Source organism: Protopterus annectens, chromosome 10.part0, assembly GCF_019279795.1.
Source record: "Protopterus annectens isolate FY-2018-M chromosome 10.part0, PAN1.0, whole genome shotgun sequence".
Taxonomy (NCBI): Eukaryota; Metazoa; Chordata; order Ceratodontiformes; family Protopteridae; genus Protopterus; species Protopterus annectens.
Window position 1 is genome coordinate 534,412,005 of NC_056744.1, and position 19,764 is coordinate 534,431,768.

Here is a 19,764-nt window from a genome sequence, read left to right on the forward strand (position 1 = left end):
CACAGGTATGATCACAATCCTTTCCTAAATGCCCAGGAACAAGATTTGGCACCTCGATATACAAGAATGGAACAGTTTTCACATTACATCTGCAGCTAAGCAAATCTGTTGTAAATACCACTAATTTCAGTTCTTTAGACTGTTACTAACTGCAATATAAGTAAATATACATTTTCATTTCTCTATTAGTTGCAAGCAGATAAATTCTGCATATGATTGCAAAAGCTAGTTATGGTCTGTCATTGTGCTTTCTCTGTCACAAAAGAATATCTTAAACGTGAACATTGTCAGTACTGTGCATTCTAAGATTGTGTGCACCAAACACCTGTATATCCCCAGCCAGAATCTTTGGAACATTAGGGCTATCTAAGGACATTACCTTACAACTATCAAAGGAATCTGTCCTTTGGAAAGACATTGAAACACCCTGTTCCAGCCTGTCTGTGCACCAAACACCTGTATATCCCCAGCCAGAATCTTTGGAACATTAGGGCTATCTAGGGACATTACCTTACAACTATCAAAGGAACCTGTCCTTTGGAAAGACATTGAAACACCCTGTTCCAGCCTGTCTGTGCACCAAACACCTGTATATCCCCAGCCAGAATCTTTGGAACATTAGGGCTATCTAAGGACATTACCTTACAACTATCAAAGGAACCTGTCCTTTGAAAGACATTGAAACACCCTGTTCCAGCCTGTCTGTGCACCAAACACCTGTATATCCCCAGCCAGAATCTTTGGAACATTAGGGCTATCTAAGGACATTACCTTACAACTATCAAAGGAACCTGTCCTTTGGAAAGACATTGAAACACCCTGTTCCAGCCTGTCTGTGCACCAAACACCTGTATATCCCCAGCCAGAATCTTTGGAACATTAGGGCTATCTAAGGACATTACCTTACAACTATCAAAGGAACCTGTCCTTTGGAAAGACATTGAAACACCCTGTTCCAGCCTGTCTGTGCACCAAACACCTGTATATCCCCAGCCAGAATCTTTGGAACATTAGGGCTATCTAAGGACATTACCTTACAACTATCAAAGGAACCTGTCCTTTGGAAAGACATTGAAAGTATGTATTTGATGCTGTAACTGATAAACTCAACTGAAATACATATTAAAGCATTAGTAGGTTCCCAGGTAGGCTAGCCAGCAGCCACCCCCCCTTCTCTTCTTTCTTGTACTTCATCCTTACCTCCTTTAGATATCTTTTTCACCCAAACTACTTCATCCTCACTCCCTTTTAGACCCTCCACTCTAGCAGGATACATCTCCACTGCCACACACTGCCTGACTACCAGGACACCTTCTGTACTGTATTTTCCACCCTATTTCTGTATCCTTACCCCCATAACTTTCTGTTCCACTTTCCCTGACTTCACGTCTCACGAGTAACTCCTCTATCCTACCCAGTACTATTTCACTTACTCCCCACTTATCATACTTTCTCCTCAGACTCTCTACTGTTGAACTCACCTTTACCTTTACTCCTGTTTCTCTCTTCCTGCCTGATTGTTTTTCTGCAACTGGTCGTCTTGTTCTTCCCCGCTCCGTTCGCTGCGCTCACTCCGCTCCCCTCCCTACCCCCAATTCCCACCCACCCCCAGGGGTCCTAACTATATACTTACTTAGACACACCCCCAATTAGACAACTACCATTCATCACTTCATATACATCTACCAATCAACTCCTCAAGCCTATAACCACACCCTCTCTCCAAAATCCTACCTAAAATACCTATCCCTACCACTACATACCATACATTCCTACAACTTTACTAGTACCACCCTCTACAACAACATGCCTTTAACACTCAACGCAATCTTTCCTATTGTCCTCCTTAACATCCTACTCTACTACCACACACTTACCTCCTATGAATATCTTAACCTGAACCAAACTCTTACATTAGCCAAACATACTACTACAACATGTCTTCTACCCAACCAAACACATATTAATATACTATCTACCTCTCCCTACCTCCCACCTCTCTACCATAAAGTACACCATTACAAGTATACAACCTCCAAACGGTTCTATCTAACACCATTCAAATTCACTAAAGTCTTTCAACCCCCACAAACACTTTTACTTATACATGGGGACATCCACCCCAATCCCGGTCCCAATACCCTCCTCAATCACACTCCTTCAAACCAAACCACTAACTATTCCAATTCACCCTTCTACACTGACTCTCTCTCTATTGCTCACCTAAATATTCGTAGCATTAACAACAAAGTCACACAGCTCCATGCCTTAATTGATTTCTATGCCTTTGATATCCTCTGTCTCACTGAAACCTGGCTTAAACCCAGTACCAAAGACAACGAATTCACTCCCCCAGGCTACAACACCTTAAGGCAGGATCGCCTTAATAAAAAGGGCGGAGGAGTGGCCCTCCTATTCAAATCCCAACTTAAGGTAGCCTTAATTGACTCCTTACCTCCCTCCCCAGCAAATGCTGAAATACTTTGTACCAAACTCCACATCAATAAATCCAAGGCTATAAACATAATATGCTCCTACATCCCCCCAGGCAATAACATTAATACCCTAGAAAATATCCTAAGCTGGGCTTCCTGTAGCTTTCCCCAGGAAACCATAATCTTAGGTGACTTTAATATCGACTGGTACTCCTGCATATCCCCCACACCTACCACCCACCTTAACCTCTTTAACTTTCATCAAACCATCAACTCCCCTACAAGAATACATAAATCCACCCACAAACAAACCATTCTAGACTGGATACTGACCAACAACAATCCCCTCTCCTATAAAACAGGAATACTCCCTGACAATATTAGCGACCACCTCCCTACCTTTATTACTAAGCAAAAATTCAACAATCCCAAGCCAACTACTTATCGAACCAAATATAACAAAACTGAATTCAACCTAACATCCTTTCAAAATGAACTTAAGGAATATAACTGGTCAACGCTAAAATACCTCCCCATAGATGACGCAGTAACCCACTTCAACAATACCTTCCTACAAATTCTCAACCAGCATGCCCCTTCCCGCTTAGTCAGAGTCAGTTCCAAAGCAGCCCCATGGCTCTCTAAAACTACTAAACAAACTATGCAAGCTAGGAATAAATTATGGAAGAAATGGAGATCCACAAAAAACCCTATTGACCATCAAAACTTCAAACACCTCAGAAACAAAACAAAGAAACTTACCTATCTGGATAAGAAAACTACCACTTTCAATATCAACAAAACCAAAATCAAAACCCAAAACAATTTTGGTCAGGAATAAACAAACTACTCCATCCAGGCAACACCAAAACACCTACCCCAGCTAGCTTAGCACAAACACAACCTAACATAATAGCCGACACTTTCAACAACTTCTTCTCTGAAACTGTCACCTCTCTTGCAAGCACCATGACCCCCCCATCCCTCCAAATTACCCCCACTCAAAACAGTACCCACACGCTAAAGTTTAATACCGTATCAACAACCTACATACGTAAACTACTATCGAAACTCAAACCTTGCACCCCCTCTGCTGACAAACTACCAGCGAATATCTACAACTAGCTGCAACTGAAATAGCCTACCCAGTCTCCATCTTAATAAACAGAACTATAACTGAATCCAAAATCCCATCCTGCTGGAAAATCTCCCATATTATTCCCCTCCATAAAGGAGGAAACTCCAATGAACTCTCCAATTTTCGACCTATTGCCCTTCTATCTCCTCTATCCAAAATAATGGAACGCTGCATTCACCATCAACTTCTACATTATCTCTTGGATAACAACTTGCTTGTGGACTCTCAACATGGTTTTAGACCACACCACAGTACCTCTACCGCCCTTCTCTCCTTCACTGACACTATCAATAAAACCGCAATAACAACCTGTTCTCCTCTGCACTATTCTTGGACCTCTCAAAAGCATTTGATATGGTCAACCATCAACTTCTCCTTGATACCTTAAAATCCCTCTCACTGGATTCACAAGCTTTACAATGGTTCGACTCATACTTGACTAATAGAAAACAAGCTGTCCTCTGGGACAGCCATCTATCCTCTCAACTCCCAGTTACTATTGGAGTTCCACAAGGATCCATCCTAGGTCCCCTACTTTTCTCAATTTTCATAAATAACCTGCCCACTTCCCTCCCTACATCCACTTGTATACAGTATGCAGATGATTCCACTCTCATCTGCTCTGCCTCTTCCACAGCAGAACTCCACTCTGCTACCCAGTTGGTCTTCACTACAGCAGAAAAATGGTTTCAACACATCTGTCTCCTCCTAAATCCCAAAAAAACAAAACTACTACTCTTCACCCCAACCTTTAAATCCACCCCAATTACTTTTTCCATTGCATCCTGTAATGGCACTATCATCAAACCTGACTATTGCACCAAACTGCTGGGTGTCACCATAGATAATCAGCTAAATTTTGACCATCACATTGATTTAACTATCAAGACAGTCAATAAAAAAATTGGTGCCTTGTACAGACTTAAGCCCTTTCTTACAGCTACTTCCCGAGTGGCTCTAGCCCAAACTCACCTTATTTCTACATTACTCTATGCCTCTCCTTCCTTTATCAACATATCTAAAGCTAATCTGAAAAAACTAAATAATGCCTACCACAGTATAGCCAGATTTGCCACTGGCTCTCCATTCCAAACTCATCACTGTCATAACTTAAAGAAACTAAACTGGCTTGAACTCCCAAACCTAATACTCCTACAACAACTGATCATCACTTTTAAAATTCTACATCACCCCTCCAACACACCCATACTAAACAAAATCATCACTCCTTATAAAAATCTCACTACACTCAGATCAGCCAACAAGCTCCTAGTTACCACAATAAAATCTCATAATAAATCTGGGGATTCCCTATTTGCAAACACTATCGGTTCTTACTGGAATAAACTCCCAGCAGAGCTGACCTCCCTAGCCTCATGTCACCTTTTCAAAAAACAAATGAAAACTCACCTATTAATTCATTGGCTATGTCCGTGCTCCAATCCCGACTGAACTCAAGTACCTTATTACTCACTCTACTCTGCTCCTGAGTACTTTTGCTCCCCTGTACTAACCTTCACTGACTTCCACAGCCCCCTTTCCGTACCATCACTCTTTTTCAAATTTCTGTTTGCATCCCCCTCTGACTTTCTGTTTTTTTTTTTTTTTCTGTCTCTTGCTCATTTTAGCTGAGCTCCTATTATACTGCTACATTTACATTTCATCAATATCTTTACCTCCTCCTCTCCTTCTACAACTGGCTATTCCCTTGACCTACTTAGTCCGTAATACTTGTACCTAATAATTACTGTACTTTTTCCTCTTTCAGTTTACTTTATTTTCTCCCTTTTCCTTAACAATAACTACTTTTACTACCCTGTTTCTCGAGCAACCTGCATACTTAACACTATATAATACTTGTTTCTCTAGCAACCTGCATACTTAACATTGTATAATATTTAAGTTTAGCAATACCTGTTTTTGTTGTCACGACCAGTTACTACTGATATTTTTTAACTTTATTTGTAGTATCTAAGACTTGAGCTTATTCTCCTCATCCCCTTGTCTGAACTTTGTTTGTCATTTATTTAGACTAGTCCATGAAAACCATATATGTAATTGTTTTTCACCTGAGTACATTATGTCATTTGTTTGTTTGTTTTTATTTAGTTACTTCCTAATCTGTAGTGTCTTAGTCTGATAGTGGAGCTTTTCTCCTCAGGCCTCTGCTGAAAATGGACATGTATCCAGCCAGACTAGCCCGGTTAACAAATGTAAAATAAAATAAATAAAATAAAATTGTAAGTTAGCATTTAGCAGTGCTCATTATGCAAAAAGTAATCTTAAGTTGGACTGTACTTCCAAGCCCCAATTTTGTGCGTATATTTGTATAAAATTTATACAGGTGTGTATAGGCACATACACACACATACTGCCAGTGCATAGACATGTTAAATTTATAGCTGTGTATGTAGGTGGGCATATGCCTGCCTGTTTGCAGTTTTGCTACCCTTTAAGCCTTCTCCAGTCTAGTCGCAACTGCTCTTGTGCTGTGCAGGCTTCTTCCATGCTATTGTTTGGATGAGTGAATACTGCTCCCAAAGTGTCTGCATCCTTCCTTTTTAGTAGCCACACTCTGGGGATCACTCCAGTGGCTCTACTCGACAGAGGCACTAGGAACTTAGATTGGTGGCACGATGCCCAGGTTATCCTATGGGCTAGGCTTGTAAAGACTCCAGGGCCATAGCCTAGTACACAAACCTATGAACACCAATGAACACCTATGAATTCTCAGAATTCTTTGTGTATCCCCAGATACATGTTAGGGCCTTTGCAGGATGCTATCAGTACCACTTCATGACTTCTGTTCTGAAAAACTAAGACTTGACAGATGCAGAATTCCGGGAAGTATAGCGTTTAAAAGCATAAACCTTTAGCAGCAGAGTATTCAGTATTTTCCACAGTTTTGAAATGGTCTCTAACATTTCAATATTTTTAGAATGCAATTATTATACTGAAGGATTATGCTCTGCACATAAGCACTTACCTGCTCATATTTCTCCAGCTCTGTGTGGTAGATCTGTCGAATCTGAGACAGCTTTGCTCTGTAGTCTGAATGTTCAACAGAATTGTCTGAACCAGCACCTCCAGATGCAGCGGCTGCAGCAGCTGCAGCCGCTGACCCTCCGCCTTTTTCTGGGCCAGCTACTCCCTCTGCTAGAAGCATGTTATCCAGCCGCATAAGTTGAGGATCTGTGGGTTCTTCCTCCTGTGCCCCTCGGATGCTCAAAACTGTCAAAAGAAGAAAAAAAGAAACCATTAAGACTGGAACTGCAATATATTCATATAAGATCACACATGAAGTAAGACAGACATACGTTTAAAGAAAAAATATTAGCAGTAGTTACCATCTGTGTATCTCTGCAAAAAAACTTACACAACAAAGGGGGTAAGTTCCAGGCTAAAGCATTATGTAGGTTGTTAGGAAAGGATTGAACACCAAACAATACTGTTTCCATGGAAAGAAAGAGCTGCAGAGACTCTTTTGCTGTTACAATTGTCCCTGTGAATTAGAATCAGTAAAATACCAGTAGATAGCAAAAAGGACTCGGTGCATTTTGTGCTACATATTCATCTCTTTTGTTATAATACAGACAGAAAAAAACGAAAGGAAAAGATCCACATTGGTGAATTGTATTTTATATTTGCATACAGATATATATATATACATACATATATATTACATATTGGTGTATTTGTATACCTACTATATACGTATTGTCGACATGCTGCACTTCAATGTCTATTTGTCAAAATCGCACATATTGACAAACAAGTGCATAAGCTGTGAAACAGCCTTGGTGCATGCAAAAATAAAAACACAAACAAACCCCATCTTCTGCAGATGGTAATCCCCCTCTACACCCCACACCTCCTGATAATTATATATACTAACTCCAAGATTGCACAATCACAAGGAAGGGGCATATTCCACCCCAGAAACTGTTCGATCTCGGACACCAGTCGACCAGCTATTAAGTCGATCATAAATGGTTGACTAAACAGCTGTTGACCAAACACACATTCAACCAATGGGATGGGACAACCAACATAGATATATATCTATATATATATATATATATATCTATATATCTATATATATATATATATATATATATATATATATATATATATATATATCTATAGATACAGCTATAGATCTATGCCAAAATCTGATAGTGCTGTTCTTCTACATCAGCTTAACTTTACTTTTTACTCTTTGTCATTTCTGATGTTCTGTCTGAAATGTTTTGGTACCTGTTATCAGTAAACTACCGATCTCTTTCCATTCAGGATCAATCTCATCTCTCTCACACCTCAGTACTTAGACTCACTGCAAGTGCTTTAAAGATACAGGTTAAAAAGGTCTAGTATGTAGTTGCTTTGACTTTTGTCCCATGTGCACAGCTGTGGATGCAGGACTGCAAGATGATAATAACATGTAAAAAAATGTTTTATACATGGGCCAAAGTCCATCTGTTAACCATTTGTGAGGACTGCACTCCCTAAACCCTCCTATTAAATTACAGAATCAGCCATCATGTCATATGACATCAGAGAAAAGACAAAAACACTTTGTAAAACTCAGGTATTTTTCTTTCTTTCCTCATCATCTCACCAGTTAATAAAGGGAAGTGTTTTTATTTTAAACACAGTGCCTGAAACTATGATATTTAAATGTTTCAGAAAAATATCCCTGATTAAACCAATTCTAATTTTGCTCTATTAGGATATATATATATATATATATATATATATATATATGTATATATATATATATATATATATATATATATATATATATATATATATATATATATATATATATATATATATATATATATATATATATATACTGCATATGTTTTTTGAATAAATCCACTGATTTGTTGAATATATCCAGGGATTTGCTTTTTACTTTTTAAGCGCCTTTTCACTTGTTATTTTAAATAGTAACACCAGAGGAACTAGTTTGCATATGTTGAACTACGTGATATGTTCACATTTATATACTTCATTGAAAATTTTTGGCCAGTTTGGGTCTGAAATGAAACCTAGAACCCTTCTATTTTCATGGCTAATAACCACAATAAATAAATGCAGCATTAGTCATCCTGGCTTCTTATGTCTTTTACATTTAGTGGCCTGGAACTGAAGCTCCCTTTCTAAATGTCTTTTAACCTCTTTTCAGAAATAGCACCACTATACAAAGTTGAACTGCTTAGGATGATAGCCCATAATATGTAGAACAAAATATACCTTAAGAATCTTCATTTTAAACCTATTTTCTTTAACTATTAACCCACTCAGGACACTTTTGGTACAGTAAACTCTTACAAAGCACAGCAGCATAGCTAGGGTGGGGTGCAAAGGGCAACTCCCCACACTAAGTGTTGAGGGTGCAATCAGCTGATCTTATTGTATTTGCAGTCAAACCTGAGCTCTGTAGTGCTTTGTTTGTGATCTAAACTGTAGCAATCTCTTGCTATATTGTAGCAAGTAGTTTGCTGTGGTTTAAAGGTAAATGTTTTTTTTTTTTTTTTTGTAGCAACATCTGAGCACTGTAGCACTCCATGCAAGGAGGGTATAAACTGTAGCGACTGTTTGCTACATTTGTAGCAAGAAGTTTGCTACGATTCAAAAAAGAAGATTTAAAAAAAAAAAAACACTAAAACATGAGCACCATAACATTCTTTGCAGGCAGACTATAAAGTGTAGCAATCGGTCCCTTTCAGTTGATCTAGTTTTCAGAAGCTCGAAATGCATATGGTTGGAACTATATGAACGAGTTTTCAAAAATCTTGAAGCTTTTGAACGGAGATTGCGTTTCAGTGTGGTAAGGAAATTTTCCCTTTTTCTTCACTGTAGTTGAATTTCAGAATTGCTATATTTAATTTGCAGGGGATATGGAGGGTGCACCCCCCCCCATATGGGGGGTGCAGGTTTGCTTGCCCCCTTGCAAAAATGTAAAAAAGGTAGATTTTTGAGGGTGTTTTTTTTTATTGCTTGAGTTTTCTGAAACTCGATCATATGGTCTCAGCCACATACATTTTGAGTTTCTGAAACTCGATCATCTGACATAGACCCCTGTAGCAAATACTTGTTACAGTTAAAAAAAAGAAGATTTTTTTTATTTGTTTCAATTAAAACATGAGTACTGTAGCACTCCATGCAGGTGGGGGAGGGTGGCTATAAACTGTAGCAACTATTTGCTACATTTGTAGAAAACAGTTTGCTACAGTTTCAAAGGAAAAAAAAAAATATATATATATATATATATATATATATATATATAGATAGATATATACACACACATATATATATATATATATATATATATATATATATATATATATTTTTTTTTTTTTTAAATAAAATATGTTGAAAGAGAATTGGGGGCATACCTCTCAACTGTTTCTGATTTTGACTCATATTTTAGCTCTGTCCCTCTTAATCCCTCCAAAAACTGGTGACTTTTAGAGAAAGGTAGTAGATAGTAGATCATTCTTAATAAATAATGAAAATAATTAAAGACTTCTTTAAATCTATATTAATAGACATTCTCTTGTTCTGTCAATGTCTCAAGTTAATAGTACTAATATTTTAAAAGTGTCCCTGATTGTCCTTGATTGGTTGGGTTTAGAGCACAGAAACGGGACTCACTAAATAGGGCAGGAGAGATGGGGAGGTTTTTATTTGCTCTTCAGTTGAAGAGCTGCTGGGGATTGGCCACTGCTTCATAGTACCAACCCTGGGAACTGAGTGAACCAGGTACGCGTCTGACAACAAGCATATATGTTCCAAATCATAAAATGAATTCTTTGGCTAAAGCTTCTCCATAACAGGTCTTGTACTATGGAGCAGTATGTCATTCTCATTTTGGATTTAAGAACTATGACTCTCACCACCCTCTCCTTAAAGTATACTTCTTAACTAACTCTGTCTGTCATTGCTTCACCCTTATTCTTACTTAAATTCTTATTTTACATTACTCTTCCAGTTTACCTACCCACATTTCAGTTCACTTAACTGCTGTGAGGACATAAAAAAATGAAAATAGATAAGTAAGATTTCTGATACCTATGCGTTATGAAAATCCTGTTAGAAAACTGAACATAATCAAAATTTCATAATGGACTGCAATATTACAAACTAGTGTCTAACAGTCTCATATACTCCAAGGGCTGGCTGTGTTCCACATCCTTCCATTAAATAACTCACTGTACCTCGGGGTAAATAATATATTTAATGCATGGTAGTAGCTTACACTGGGAAAATGACAATTACAGAGATTTCTATGATAAAGGACTTCTGATACATCCTAGTGCTACAGAATTCAGTTTTATTAGAGTTGTTACAACTGATTGCCAAAGAAACATATAAAGAATGGACTTCAAATAAACACAGCCTCTGTTTATGCAGCATTTAATAATTCTAGATGTACAGAACAATGGCCAAATGGGTGACAAGGGTGTAAAATGTCAACTAAATCAGTGGATTGTAAAAAAAAGTTTTATGTTAACAATCATTATGTTTTTCGCCTGTTTGTTTCTTTCTTTTTTTCTTTGCTTGTTTGTTTAGATTACTAGTTTTACAGTTTATAAAACCTTGCCCGGGACACTGCAGCACAGATATATCCTGTAAGGTATTCTGACAGGCCCCTCCAGCAAACCTTAATCATTGCCTATTAGAAGAATGGCTTGTTATACAAAGGGCACTTTGTTCATCTTAGAAGACAAATAATTGCAGAATTCTGTTTTTGTAAACTGCGCTTTCTGATTACAGAGTTTGCATCAATATACTCCACAAGTTCTTTGCACTGCCAGTGATGAACACCCCCCATGACTACCATCTTCTGAACTGGTGAAATTCTCAAAATAATGTGTCTGAAGAGAGAAAAAAGATACACAGATTATATCATGCAGCACCGATACCCTTATGAAGTTCATTTTTATTTTATTATAAAAACATAACATGCTAGTGATCCATGGCCTTACACTTCCACAAATCACTCTGTGCCACTGTTAGCTTATGGAGTGCATTTATTTCAGTTTTTGTTTTAAACTCCTAGGGGTTTGCCCTTTTTGTAACATACATCTTCGTTGTCTTCAGCTAGATGATCTAATTTTATTTCTGCCTCTGTATACCAAGATTATATTTGTCATTTCTAGGTTGAAATAAAATGTTTCTATCTCATTCTAAAGCCTGAGATGCTACTGAAGCCAGATGACTGAGGTTACGCAGCCTTTCAAAGTGCATAACAGCCACACTTTTATCTGTTTTCTGATAACATGCTTTATTCTTTGCATGGATCACAGGGATACCAGAGCCTATCCTGTCAGCTAGTCAGTGCAACACATTTAATCCCAATACGGACGTGGTACCAGTCAGTTGAAGAGTAAGCATTCTTACTCATTTGCACTGCAGTACACACACACAATTAAAGGCAATTAGAAGAAGAACACATATGTATCTGAGTAGGCATATGCAGCAACTAGAGTGACCCCCGAGGTTCTTTTTCAAAAGAATACAAGACGTAACAAACCTACCTTATGTAGAGCACCTTAAAGCCCTTTCCCACTACTCAGTCTCCTATACATTGCTAAGGGGTAATCTATGGCTGGTTTAGAAGGCATCTGCAAACCCACACTTATGCAACTCCTACATATTCATACATCAAAGAGTACCAGAAATAGAAGGACTACGGACCTGAATTTTGTCTGTGACTTAAACTGACCATGCTGGAGAGACGGAAATGTGTCCCAGACACTACCCCTCCTATGGGGCTTCCTATCCATGTGAAACTGACTTGGGGAGAATACGAAATTTACACCAGGCCTGGCACCCATGTCTCTGATTAACAGAGGTAGCTTATAAATGCCTGACCATCAATGTGTTATTTGAATACAGGACATCATTATTCTTTTGGGAAAACTTGGCTAGTCTTAGAAAGGCTCCCTGGGTCATTAGCCTAGTAACAATCTGTGAATCTATGAAAACCGCCCACCACATGACTTTGAGAGCTGGAAGGAAACACAGGCAATACAGGGAGAACATGCACACTCCGCAAAGAAGGCTCCCAGTCAAGAATCAAACCACAGAACCTCTTTCTCTGAAGTGGCAACACAATTCACTCTGCCACTGTGTCACCATGTACATTTACATTTATGTGTGTGTGTGTGTGTGTGTGTATATATATTTATATACATATTTATATGTATACATATATATATATATATATATATATATATATATATATATATACATATAAACGCACACACACACACACACACACACACACACACACATTCAAATATATATATATATATATATATATATATATAGTTGTTGTCTTTCGGCTTTTCCCTGTTAGGGGTCGCCACAGTGGAACTCCAGTCCACTAATGATTGGCAGTAGATTTTGACAAATGCCAAGGTGCCAGCTCGACGTTCAACCTTCAACGAAGACATGCCCATTTATGCATGTCTTTCGAATGCCCACCCAACCACGGTGAGGACATGCAGACTCCACACAGAAGGCACTCCCCACACTCCAGCCGAGAATCGAACGGGAGAACCTCTTGCTGTGAGGCAACAACGCTACCGCTGCACCACCGTGGATGTCTATATATATATATATATATATATATATATATATATATATATATATACATATATATACATATATGTAATTATATTTAACTATGTTGTCATTTCACTTAATCGACAAGGAAAAACAGTGTTCCATTTAATGTAAAACTCATTTTATTGACAATTTCATGCACACTAAATTCTTCTTTTGGCTTTTCCCAGTTGGAGGTCACCACAGCAGATCACCTGTCCACACATGATTGGCAGTGGAGTTTTACAGTGTCAAGTTGCCAGCCCGGCGCCCAACCTTCCACAGAAGGCAGACACATGCACACACTTACACCTAGGGCCAATTTAGAGTGTCCAATCCCCCTACAGCATGTCTTTGGGGTGTGGAAGGAAACATGAGCACCCAGAGGAAACCCACATGACCACAGGGAAGACATGCGGACTCCACACAGTAGGCACCCCAGCTGAGGATCAAACCGGAGAACCTCTTGCTGTGAGGCAGCAACACTAATAGTTGCACCACCATGGCCACCCTTCATGCACACTAAATATACCTTCAAAATATACCCTCAGCATCTCCCAGTGACCAGTTGCCTAGACATGGTGGAACAACATAACGGAGGGAAATATCGTGATAAAAATACTGATCAACACCAATTTGCATTGTAATTCCCATCCTGCAAAAATACATCATTTTCTGTATCATTTTAGACTTTTCAGTGTAATGACTGTCAATCAAATGAGTTTTTGATTTATATATATATATATATATATATATATATATATATATATATATATATATATATGTGTGTGTGTGTGTGTGTGTGTGTGTGTGTGTGTGTGTGTCTGTGTGTATATCATTGGTGCTTTCTCCTCTGCAACAGATTTATAGTGACAGTATAACAGATTATTTGCAGTTCTGTGTGCTTTGAGAGAGGTAAAAATGAGCATAACAAAACATGCATCACATTTATAATTTTAGTGGGAGTCTAGTGCACAATACATGAAAAATATATTGTAAACTCCAGCAATGACTTTTGCCACTCATGAAAAAATCAAGTCACTAATCTTGCACTACAAAATATTTTACCTATCTCACAAACGAGACCTCCTAGATATTCTATTTATTCATACATTTTTGTTTCATTTGCTATTTCCTATTTATTTTGGTATGATGAAGTAACTGTGTAAACTACATATTGTAAAAGGCTTTAAACAGATTGAGGGGGTTTTCATGAACCCAATGCCTTTGTGTAGTCCGGACGTTTGTGGTACTATTTTACCAGTACACGTTACTTTTATAGTTAAATTAAGCTAAATAGCAGAATTCATTTCACGGTAGCGTTGTCGCCTTACAGTAAGACGTTGTCCTGTTCGATTCTCAGCTAAAACATCTTCTGTGTGGAGACATGCGTGAATGGGCGTACCTTCATTGAAGGTTGTATATCAGAGCTGGCAACTCGGGACGTAAAATCTACTGCCAATCATTAGTAGACAGGAGTTCCGCTTTGGCGACCCCTAACCGGGAAAAGCTGAAATACACAACAACGTACATGCAAATAGATCTATTTTACTGACCATGCCATTTTACAGTTCTCTGTTTATGTCGAGATTCTCTTTTCAAACTTTTTGTTTTAGTTTTTAATTTACAAGACCCTTATTTCAGTGCAGAGGATGTTTTCTGGGGTTTAAGCTTGTCTGTGTCTTGTGAATAGACTTAGAAGTTTCATTTTTTTATTATACTTTCTTTTTTTTTTAAATATTTTTATTCATTTCCAAAAACAAGAAAACATGAATGCAGGTTATTTATGACAATGAAGTATTTACAAATTATTTAAAAAGGTAGGCTAAAACCTCTAAACAGATATCAAACATTAAAACCAAAATAAAGTATTTACAAGGGTGTCTATTATTGACATATAATTGACTTTCTATACAATTGTTTCCTGATTATAATCTGCTGCAGTCATTATTCTCCAGTATTTCAGTTACTTTTTGCCATGCTACGTATAATGATGTAGTTCTTTCAGTTCTTCCTTTAATAGTGTTCATTTCCAATTGCGATACTGCTGACACCATATTCATGAATTGCTTAAAAGTTGGAGAAGCTTTGGTTTTCCAGTTTGATGTAATGTTCTTCCTTGCAATAGCTAGGAGAGTCCATACGATTACATATTTTGTTCTTGGCACATAGTCGGGTACAGGTGCATTAAACAAAATATTAGATTTGGAAATCTGGAATTTATCATTGAATACCATTTGCAGAAAATAATTTATTTTATCCCAATATGGTTTAATCAAATGGCATTCATAGAACATATGTTGCCAGTCTGCTTTTATTGATAAATCACATCTCCAGCAGCCAATATTTTTCTTAAACATAAGTCCCATTTTATGAGGGGTTACATAACATCTGTGTATGAATTGCCATGTAAAAAGTCTCCAATGTAATGAAAGTGATGTCTGCTTTGGAGAGAGAAGAATTAGTTTTTTATCTCTGTCATTTGGCACATGTCCATTAACTGATCTATAATAATTCCATATTTTGTCATTATTATGCATTTTTATTTTTGTGTTTGTTTTATAAATAGATAAGTATCCCTTTCCAGTAATGGGTTGATTCGTTAGTAATATTATATGTTCTATAAGGTTAGGAACATTTTGTCTTATTGATGGTTGCATTGTTTCTTGTTTGCTTAATATATACTGTCTTAATTCTTGTACATGTAACCACGAACTATCTTCCATATTTAATTTCTGTTTAATCTGGTCTATTGTCAGAGGTTTTCCAAGTTTAGCAATTGATGCCAATATATTAATCCCTTTTCTTTAAGCATGTTGACTACTTCCATATTAAATGTTATTATATTACCTTGTGTGTACGCTACTGGAAATAAAAGAAATGACCATGCTTTAATATCAGGATTGCTATTAATAAGATTTTGGAAAATTTTTAATGTATAAGTAATGTATTTGGAACTTATATTTTTATTCTTATGTATCATCATATATTCCTTCATCAGCCATAGAAAATTGTTTGGTATGAAATCTGTATACTTATTTGCTACTACAAATCCTGATTTTAACCAGATTCTCTCATGAACTAGCTTCCATTTTGATGTATATTTTGTATTTAGCCATAATGATATTGTTTTAATAATGGATGAATGCAAATATATTTCTATGTCTGGTAAACCTATGCCACCTATATCCCAATCATCTAGATGATACTTCATAGCTATCCTTGGTTTTTGGATACCATAGGAATCTTACCATTAAATCATTTAATTGTTTTAGGTGCGATTTAGCTGGTGGCAAAGAACAAGCTTGTATGACATAAAGAATTTTTGGAAATAAGATCATTTTAATTATATAAAGCCTTTCTTCCATTGAAAAGAAGAATTTATTCCATCTTTGTATTAGATTTTTAATATTATTTAAGGTCTCTTTATAATTTGTTTCAATTGTAGTATCTAGGTTGTTAGTTATTATAATTCCCAAGTATTTAATTATATTATCGGTAGAGATATATTTATGGTATTTTTTATTTAGATCTTTTTTATTAGTATTTATAAGCAATACATTTGTTTTGTTCTCATTAAATTTAAGACTTAAAAAGTTTTGAAAGCTTTGAATTGAGTCCCATAATGCTTTTAAACTGCTATTATTATTTTTTAAGGTAATTAAAATATCATCAGCAAAAAGTTAAATTTTAAGCTCTAGGCTGTTGTCTAGTTGTATTCCTTCAATATTTTTATCCATACGTATATTATTTGCTAAGGGTTCAATTACTAGCGCAAACAATAACGGAGAAAGAGGGCAGCCTTGTTTTGTGCCCTTAGTTATTTTAATAGATTTAGACAGACAAGATCCCAGTTTTATATAAGCCAATGATTTTTCATATAATGATTTTATTAACAAAGTGAAGTTGTTTGAGAAGCCATATTCTTCTAAAACTAGCTACAGATAATCCCAGTTCACTGAATCAAATGCGCTATTTATGTCTAAGCTAATAGCATTCATTTTGTTTTTTGTGACATTTATATAATCAATTAAGGAAAGAATTCTTTTAATGTTGTCATAAGTGTTCCTATCTTTTATAAAACCTGTTTGATCCTCCTCTATCAAAAGTGGTAGTAATTGTTTTATTCGAGCAGCATGTATTGCCATAAAAATTTTATAATCTATATTAAGAAGTGAAATGGGTCTGTATGATGAACATTCACTGGGATCTTTATTTTGTTTCAGAAATGGTGATATTAATGTGTACTTCCAAGAAGGAGGAATGTCTTTACCATTTTTAACTGATGTAAAGACATTCAATAACAACAGCAAAGCCTCATTTGATAGTAATTTAAACATTTCTGGGGCGATATTATCTATACCTGGAGCTTTGTTTAATTTTAGCTTATTTACTTCAGCTTTAAGTTCTGTCATTATTATTTGTTTATCTTTTAGTTGTACCTGCTCCTCTAATAACCTAACTTTAACATTGTTTTTGAGAAAAGCTTTCAATACTGAATGTATTTCTATTTTCTCATTTTGATTATTAAGTTTATGAAAAAATAGCCTAAAAGCTTCTAGTATTCCTTCTAAATCAGATACTTTCTTTTTGGTTTCTATATTATGTATTTCCTTGATTTGATTTGTTTTAATAATCTTTTTAGTCCTATTTGCTATTCTTCGTTGGTTTTTAGGGTTCATTGAATAGTAACATAGTTTAATTTTTTCTAAGTTGATCATTGTTTTGTGGTGTAGCGTCTCTGAGTATTTTTATCAGTATCTTCTAGTTCTTTTATTAAGTTGGTGTTTCCATTTTGAATATCAAGCTTTAAATTATCTACTTTTGACTGTAATTCCATTAATTCCTTATTCCACTGTTTTTGTTTATTTTTATACCATCCCACCGCTCTTCCATATAGGTATGCTTTCAATGCATCCCATATATATATATTTCAGATACATCTTTTGTAAGATTGATATCTAGGAATGTTTGTGTCTCTTTAATATAAAATTCCTTAAAATCTTTGAGATTTGTTATGTAAGATGGTATTCTTGTTACTGATATCCTTCTCTTGAAACATAAGTCTATCTCAAACGTTATGGTGTTATGGTCCAAAAATGGACAGGAAATTGTCTTGACTTTATTTAATTTAGAGGTTAAATCCTTTGTTATGTACACTCTATCTATTCTAGAGTATGTATTATGTCTATGGGAAAATGTGTAAAGAATAGTGAATCTGGGATAGCATACTCATTTATGTCAACTATATTAAAAGTTTCAACAAACTCAGATAACAGCTTTGTTAAAGGTGATCTCTTACGTGTAGTTTTAGTATTTGTGTCAGTTTCTTTTATAATGCAATTGAAATCTCCAGCTATGATTAAATTGCCTTTGGTATATTGTACAATGTCTTCTAAGTGTTGTTTGGCCACTCTAACACCTAGTCCTGGTATCCAATAAATATTCACTAATGTATATATCATTTCATTGATAAATATTGTCACTAGACAAAACATTCCTGAGTTGTCATGGAACATGTTTATGATTTTAGGCATTAAAGTAGTGTTTTTCCACAAAATTGTTACTCCCCTTAGCTTCTGATTATAGGTGGAACTTACTAGTATTGTATAATTTTTATTGTTTATTTTATTTATGTCTTCCTGTGTAAGGTGTGTTTCCTGTAAAAATACTAGTTGCACTTCACATAGCTTTAAATATCTATAAAGACTTCCCCTTTTGCAGCTATTATTTAAACCATTTACATTAAGAGATATACATTTTGCAATTGGATTTATATTAGCTTTGCTTTTATCCATATTCATATACTCGTAACAATGTGTAGATGTGTGTACATGAAGAGAATGACTTGTTCTTTCTTCTTCCAACAGTATTACAATAGATTATAGACACCCAATAAAAGTAAATTACAAGATCATAACTGAGAACAATATAAGATAAACAACCACCAAACCCCTCCATGAGAAAAACATCTCATCCTTGAATGATCTAATCATTCAAGCGATCTCTCTAAGTCTGCATTTCAGCATCCTCCCCCGGCCCCACCATATGGTAGTTTTATAATGAAAAGTATCTTATATATCTTTTAAGTATACATGTATCTGTCTTTACAGATTACTTAAATACAGTCTTTATCTATTTTAATATTTTATAAAACACTAAGGCAACACAACTATACATAGATTTAATACTTAACTATTTGGTTTTGTTTAAATTGTAAAGGCAAATCTTTTATTTTAATATATCTTTTGTGTAGCAATAACGGTTATGCATCTTAAAAATAATATGCTTGCTGTCTATCTGCCTTATAGTATGAGTGGCATTCATAGGTATCAAATTTATTGTAATGGTCTACCTATATATATATATATATATATATATATATATATATATATATATATACATATATATACATATACATACATACACATGCACACACATATATATATATATTTATATATATATATATATATATATATATATATATATATATATACACACATACATACATACACACATATATGTATACATACATAAAAAAAAAAAAAAAAATGTTAAGCATTATATGCA

The 19,764-nt window shown here is 35.7% G+C and overlaps 1 protein-coding gene across 1 annotated transcript in view; it reads right to left on the bottom strand.

The window, feature by feature from the left end:
- Positions 1 to 19,764, bottom strand: part of PBX1 (PBX homeobox 1) — a 1,500,039-nt gene that overhangs the window by 684,295 nt on the left and 795,980 nt on the right. The window contains exon 3 of the mRNA XM_044085392.1: positions 6,560 to 6,804. Within this exon, the coding sequence (XP_043941327.1) occupies positions 6,560 to 6,804 (245 nt within the window). The remainder of the gene's footprint in view (positions 1 to 6,559; positions 6,805 to 19,764) is intronic.